Here is a 7,245-nt window from a genome sequence, read left to right on the forward strand (position 1 = left end):
ATAGAATGCCTGGTTGACTCAAAGTCTTCTTTGATTACTTTCTATGTCCAGACAGAGGGAGAAGATCAATGTATGAATTTGGACATAATTTGGAAAAGTTTCATTTAAAGGGTCCCTTAGTCCTTTCAATGTTTTGAACTTTTGATCAATGATGCTAACATGCACCAGTTAAATTATTGACGTCTTGACGACGCCACGACGGCATAAAGACTAGAAAGCAATTATTCCCCATCCAAAACCAAAAGTCTAGCTAGCTGTATGTATGGGGTCTCTTCACTAAAGCAGTGAATGTAGAGATTGGACATTACTAGTATTAATCATTCTAACCACCAGCTAGTCAAGAAGAGCAAAGCTGCACAACACCAGCAAATATATCTGCTAGTTGGCCAGGGGGCGTAGCTATTTGGAATTATGCATGATAAGAAGAAGATGAAGCATGACATCATTATGCTCATGATCTTGGTTCTCTGCTTGATCTGCATAACATCACTCGAAGTTGAAGCAAAATGTTCGCCTCTTCCGCCTACTGAAGGTAATAAAGAACTCAACTTTCTTCCACTTTGTCACTTCGATCACTTAGAGTTTCCTTTAATGAATGAAGTTGGTATTGGTAAAACTGAAAACCAATGCACTAAAGCTTTGGTAAATATGAACGTCTTGGTTATAAGCAAAAGTTCAAGAAAGTGTTAGTCAGTGCAAATCACTCTCAATTTTAGGTCCAGTTGTAGCCGAAGGTCTCTATACTTACTTTTTACCTCAGAATCTCAGTTATAGAATGTTTCATGGATTTTAATTGTGTGGGCAGTGGAAGCACTAAAAGAAATTGGTAAGGAATTGGGGAAAAGGGACTGGAACTTTGAAGAAGACCCATGTAGCAATAAGTCAAGTTGGGCCAGCCCATTCGACACAAAGTCTGAGGATTGGCCTTCATCCATGAACAATGTCACTTGCAGCTGCTCCTTCCCTGATGAAACATACCACGTTATCAGCATGTATGCGAAACTTGAAACCCTTGTTCAATTTTTTCCTTTGTCTGAAAAAAAGAAAAGAAAAATGTCTGTTTATGTTGTGGGTTTGAAATTTGGATTTATGAACAACTTTCTACGCTATAGAAAATTTGGTTAACTTTTACATTCATATAATCATATATGCCTATCAATGAGTAGTGTATGCAGAAGCATTTGGATTGCTGAGACAGAATGAGATTTTTATTGGTTTTGACATTCTTGTAACACAGAATTCTTCAAGGACAAGATTTACCTGGTGTACTTCCACCATCTATTGCGAGGTTACCCTACCTGACAACTCTGTAAGGGAGACTTTTTCAGTTGTGTATTTTGAAATTCACAGAGTTACCATACGAAAAATTTCAGATATTCCTCAAAAATGCTAAATCAGTGACTTACATCTTCACTCTTGTACTTATAGTGATTTGAATAGGAACTACCTCACTGGTGAGATACCGCGTCAATGGGCTTCTACAAAGCTGGAACATCTGTAAAGGACTTCATCATCTTCATGCTTATTGTCTAATCCTAGCGTTGAGATCTTTATAGCCAATGCGTCAAACTTAACATATGAGCTGCACTGCAGGTCTGTTTCGGTGAACAATTTACCGGCCGGATCAATCCCTAGCTACTTGGGAAATATTACCACTCTACAGTATCTGTAATTCTTTCATTATATCTCTATTTATCATTTTCAACTTAATATATGTTTCATATTTTATCCTGCTGTGATGAGTCGTCATGAAAGCGGAACATATTTTCAGGAGCCTAGAGACTAACCGGTTTTCTGGAACTGTTCCTTCTGAGCTTGGTAATTTGGTTAACTTAACGACTCTGTAAGCTCCTCCTTTTCTTTCACCGGCCATCAATGTGCTTTAATTCATTCATTACTTTTGGATATTACATACATGAACAAGCAAGGACCAGTGGTTAAGTTGGCAGTTAATTGAATCTGCAGCGTTCTTAGTGCAAACAATCTCACCGGAGAGTTGCCTATGGCTTTGACTAATCTGACTAAATTGATTGAACTGTAAGTGCTAGATAGAATAATTTTCCTTTTAGGATCTATATTTAGTTTTATATTATTCATCGTTTTCCTTTATGCAGAAGGATAAGCAGTAACAGCTTTACTGGAACAATAGCTCCCGAGTTTTTTCAAAGTTGGAATCACCTACAGAAATTGTAAGTACATTTTTCGGTTAACATAGGTATAGAACCTTCCAGGTGTAATATCTCTATCATCCATTTTGAGTTCTGTTTCTGACAGAGAGATCCAAGCTAGTGGTTTAGAAGGGCCCATTCCATCTAGCATTTCTATGTTGAAAAAATTAACAGAGCTGTGAGTTCTGCATTCGATGCTATGCTTTATTACTCTAAAGTCTTACTCTTCCTATAACAAAATAATACAATTTCAGATCACAGGGACATGTTTTTTTTCTTTCTTTCTTTTTTTTAATTTCATTATGCAACTTATTGCAGAAGGATCAGTGACTTAAATGGAAAGGGGTCAGAATTTCCACTCTTGAATGAAACTACGAACTTGACAAGATTGTAAGTCTTGATAATGATGAAAAAAAAAAATTCTTTGCAATTTTTGACTATTCTACATCTATTGCTGTCCTAATATGGGGTTATTTTGTAGAATGCTGAGGAGCTGTAATTTATCTGGACGTATTCCTGATTACATATCTGCAGTGAAGTCATTGAAGATGTTGTAATGTTATGATTCTTTACTCTTCATTTTGTTTTCAGCACACAATTAATCGATATTCTTGTGTTGAAACCACATTGAATTAGTGTCTGTTAAATAGGCAATTACAATTATAGGGTTGACATTAGACAATCCTAAACAGTAGTCATTTAACAATTGGGGTGTGGGGCAGTAGGCCCTTAACAGATGCAAATTAGGTGGTTTAATTAACAGCTTGATCACAAGTTGATTTACCATAGTTCATTTTGATCTGTCAAGATTATGAGTATTAAAGTTTTGTTATTCTAACACATAAAGTCTTAGAATCCCAGTTAATTCTTGCAGGGATCTCAGCTTCAACAGATTGGTTGGAAGAATTCCTGAATTTAAAAGCGTACAGTACTTGTAAGCATTCTAATTCGTGAAGTTTTATATCATACATTGTGAACGCAAATTAATGTACACAAGCATGAACTTACATAGATTACTAGATATGTTGTACAGACATATGAGATCACATCTATAATGCATTCTAGAAGCATGGATAGATTTAAATGTAGACAAGCATGACTTCTCAGTTGCTTTCTTGTATAATCTCTTCCTTGATCTGTGTAAAACCGGTTGGTTGAAGTAGAACAGTAATGATTTACTAAAATAGAATGTGATTACATGCATGATAAATGATTGCTTTCTCAATAGGTATTTGACAAACAACTTGCTCACTGGGCCTATTCCAGACTGGATCAATAGCAGAGATTGGCGCTAGTACTTTTTCCATCCTATATCAGATTTCCTTGTGTTTTAAATTTGTTTTCAAGCCTGCAAAGGTTTGATTTTCCAGAAGAGTTTTATGGCTTACGCTATATCATTCTATCTTTGTGCAGCTTTATAGATATTTCTTACAATAATTTTTCTGAGATCTCTGCACAGCTACAGTCTTGTACAGGAACCCTGTAAGAGATTTCTCTTTCGAGTCACCAGAATTAAACGTTTGCTGTCTTCATTCAACTTTATTTTGCTTTCTTGAAACTAACCAATTTGGCATGCATTAGGAACTCCTTTAAAAGTTTTACTGCACGAGACAACTTGTAAGCTTCAAACTAATTTAGTCTTTAATAATGAAGCAATTTCTTATTCAAAGGTTTTTCACACAACCTAACTGATTTATATGAACAAAATTTGTGTGGCAATATTCCAGATTATCAGAAGAGTGTCTGAAGAAATATCCTTGTGGCAAAGGTAACTATATATCTGTTAGATTCTCTTTATAAAAGATTAAGAATTCAGGCCAACATAGAAAATGGACTATAAGACAATATTTTGATTTGATATATCTAAGTGTTGTTTCTGTGCTGCTACTGAGCAGATCACTACTCATTGCATATAAATTGTGGTGGAGAAGCAACCACTATTAGAGGAACCAAATTTGAAGAGGATGCAGACCTAGGAGGTCCAGCAAAATTCTTCTCTGTGAATATCTGGGGGTTCAGTAGCACTGGACAGTTCTGGGATAAGAACCCTACACCTCAAGATTACATAGCAAAGAATGCATCTTTACTCACAATGGAGAACTCTGAGTTGTACACAAATGCACGCCTCTCTCCTCTCTCTCTTACATACTATGCACGCTGCCTTGGGAACGGAATCTATAATGTGAAGCTTCACTTTGTAGAGATAATAATCAGAGGCAATGCATCTTTTTACAGTCTTGGGAGACGGGTATTTGATGTTTATATTCAGGTAGAACTCAGACTGTTTGTATATGCACTCTGCATTACACAGAAAAAATCTAAGCCATGACATTTTGTATTACAGGAGCAACTGGTGCTCAAGGAGTTTGACATTGCAAAGGAAGCACAAGGGACTGATAAGGAGGTCATTAAGAAATTCAAAGCAGTTGTTAAGAATAAAACACTAGAGATCCGATTTCATTGGTCAGGGAAAGGGACAACAGGTTCCCCACATAAAGGAACATATGGTCCCCTTATATCAGCTATCTCAATAAATTCTGGTAGGCATGTTCTGAATTGCAAACTTTCAAGCCAAGTTATCATAAGAAGTCTGTACATTCTATGCTGACGATTCTTTTTTTTTTTTCCTTTCTAGACTTCAGGCCTCCTCTTGGTAGAGAAACAAAGGCACTTATTGTGGTTGGAGCTTCAGTTTTGTGCCTTGCTTTATTGATTTTAGGCATTCTTTGGTGGCAAGGCTGTCTGAACAGCAAGACATTAAGGGAAAGAGGTTACTAGGAAATTAGTACATTAGTCTTATTCTTTCAATTTCATGTGACTACACATTCAGATACTAATTTTGAATGAATCTTGATCAATACTAACCTTGTTCTATGTGGACAGCTCTGAGAGGACTCGACCTGCAAACTGGCTTTTTCACCTTCAAGCAAATCAAAGCTGCCACTAACAACTTTGATCCAACAAACAAAATTGGAGAAGGTGGTTTTGGGCCTGTCTACAAGGTATCATATGAGTGTATCCAGCTACCTTTTTCCTTGTACTTTTTCATGAATGTCTGCAGTTTACTTTATATGGCCTAATTTTATCAGGATTGAAAACTAATTTACTATGTTTAATGCAGGGTATATTAAGTGATGGTACTATAATTGCAGTTAAGCAACTATCTTCAAAATCAAAGCAGGGAAATCGTGAATTTGTGAACGAAATAGGCATGATTTCTTGTTTGCAGCACCCAAATCTGGTTAGATTGTATGGTTGTTGTATTGAAGCAAACCAATTACTGTTGGTATATGAGTACATGGAAAACAATAGCCTTGCACGCGCTTTGTTCGGTAAGCTTATCAAGTCTAGGAACAAATCCTGAAATCATGTCTTCAGAGGTTCTAAATTGTCCTGACTATTAGGTATGTATACTTGTTAATTTCAGGTCCAGAGGATGGTCCCCTAAAATTGAACTGGCGTACAAGGCAGAAAATATGCCTAGGCATAGCAAAAGGTCTGGCTTATTTGCATGAGGAATCGGCAGTGAAGGTTGTACATAGAGACATCAAAACTACGAATGTGTTATTGGACCAAGACCTCAATGCAAAGATATCGGACTTCGGTTTGGCCAAGCTTGATGAAGAAGAGAAAAGTCACATAAGCACCAGGATTGCTGGAACTATGTAAGCTTCTATCATATATATTTCATTATCTTCATTTATGAGTCTAATATTGTTTACACCTATTTCCGCCCAGCTTTTTGGTCTCCAAAATCTTATTATGACACAAACAGTTTCCTCTCTTTCTCTCTAGTGAAATGAAGTTGTCAGTAATAGTAAGTTAGTAGCTCATATTGACTGCATAACTGCATGCTGAAATGTCAACATAATATGTGATTCACATGTAATGTCTTACTTATACTGCTAAAATTTGTCTGTTTTTGAAAAAAATTCGTCGTGTTAGAATGAGTAATCCTTCGGTGGAAACAACATTTGTTGTGCAGAGGATACATGGCGCCAGAATATGCCCTGTGGGGTTGTTTGACCTATAAAGCAGATGTCTACAGTTTTGGAGTTGTTGCATTAGAAACTGTTGCAGGAAAGAACAACATGAAATATCGACCCAATGAAAATATTCAATGTCTTATGGATTGGGTACGATAAATCTGCATTCAAAAATTCTTTCAGTACATATGTAACTAGTTTGTGACCATCCCACTCAGTTCTGTGTTTACTGTGCTTATTTTTAGGCCCTTGTTTTGCAACAAAAAGGGAACTTACTGGAGCTGGTGGATCCGAGGTTGGGGTCCGATTTCAGTAAGAAAGAGGCGATTAGAACAATCAAAGTAGCTCTATTATGCGCCAATCCAACAGCTGCACTTAGGCCTATCATGTCTGAAGTAGTGAGTATGCTTGAAGGGCGGACCCCCGTGGATGCAGTGGTTCTGGATCCAAGCATCCATGGTGATGAAATGACGAGGTTAAGAGCCTTTGAAGACCAGTTTGATCACATTACTGCACAAGGGAGCTCCCCAAGTGGAAGTCATAGCCTCATGCGTTCATTAGATGGACCATGGACCGGTTCTTCAGTTACTACTACGTCTTCAGATCTCTATAAATGTAGTCTTTAGTTCATAGTAATGCGAAATTAGTGTCACTAGTGTTGAAGGAAAATCAACTTAGTGTGCGTTATCAAACTAGGAGTAGTAATAGGAGAGAATGTTCTACAATTCCTAATCCTAGACGGATTAGTATTCCTTGTAACATTAGAATATGTACTTTGTAATCCCTATATATAAGGCTCCTATTCTCAATAATAATACACAATTCTCTCTCGAATCTATTTTACTTAAACACGTTATCAGCACGACTCTAACCACAATAGCAAAAAACCAATAACCCAGAAATCCTTTTTCACCACCACAGCCCCTAGCCCCTTGCTAGCCCGCCTGCTCCTGCAGCTCTCTCAGCCAGCATACCTCCTGGACTGCGCGCCTGCCAGCCAGCGCGCTCCCTAGCCCAGCCCGCTGCCCTGTAGCCCCCCACCCGTGCCCTTGCTCCGCGCTGCCCCTGCAGCGTTCCTGCAACTTTGCCGC

General features: G+C 37.7%; 1 protein-coding gene across 4 annotated transcripts; it reads left to right on the forward strand.

Moving 5' to 3' along the window:
• Positions 1 to 238: 238 nt before the first annotated feature.
• LOC112167597 (probable leucine-rich repeat receptor-like serine/threonine-protein kinase At3g14840) lies at positions 239 to 6,984 on the forward strand. 4 transcript variants are annotated; one of them, XR_002923850.2, is made up of 24 exons: positions 239 to 532; positions 806 to 992; positions 1,238 to 1,309; positions 1,429 to 1,497; positions 1,594 to 1,668; positions 1,772 to 1,843; positions 1,966 to 2,037; positions 2,115 to 2,189; positions 2,275 to 2,346; positions 2,487 to 2,558; positions 2,650 to 2,721; positions 3,043 to 3,102; positions 3,397 to 3,462; positions 3,582 to 3,650; positions 3,750 to 3,785; positions 3,896 to 3,936; positions 4,064 to 4,437; positions 4,513 to 4,708; positions 4,804 to 4,938; positions 5,052 to 5,170; positions 5,290 to 5,500; positions 5,596 to 5,833; positions 6,114 to 6,304; positions 6,400 to 6,539. XR_002923850.2 is itself a non-coding variant. In XM_024304635.2 (24 exons), the coding sequence occupies exons 1-24, from the start codon at positions 412 to 414 to the stop codon at positions 6,778 to 6,780; spliced, it is 3,036 nt and encodes a 1,011-aa protein (XP_024160403.1). In that variant the 5' UTR covers positions 241 to 411; the 3' UTR covers positions 6,781 to 6,984. The 4 variants fall into 4 exon arrangements, 3 of the variants coding, with proteins under 3 accessions (XP_024160403.1, XP_024160404.1, XP_024160405.1); XM_024304635.2 differs by having other exon boundaries at positions 241 to 532; positions 6,154 to 6,304; positions 6,400 to 6,984; XM_024304636.2 differs by having other exon boundaries at positions 241 to 532; positions 2,650 to 2,718; positions 6,154 to 6,304; positions 6,400 to 6,984.
• Positions 6,985 to 7,245: the final 261 nt, after the last annotated feature.

This window comes from Rosa chinensis, chromosome 5 (genome assembly GCF_002994745.2).
Source record: "Rosa chinensis cultivar Old Blush chromosome 5, RchiOBHm-V2, whole genome shotgun sequence".
Taxonomy (NCBI): domain Eukaryota; kingdom Viridiplantae; phylum Streptophyta; class Magnoliopsida; order Rosales; family Rosaceae; genus Rosa; species Rosa chinensis.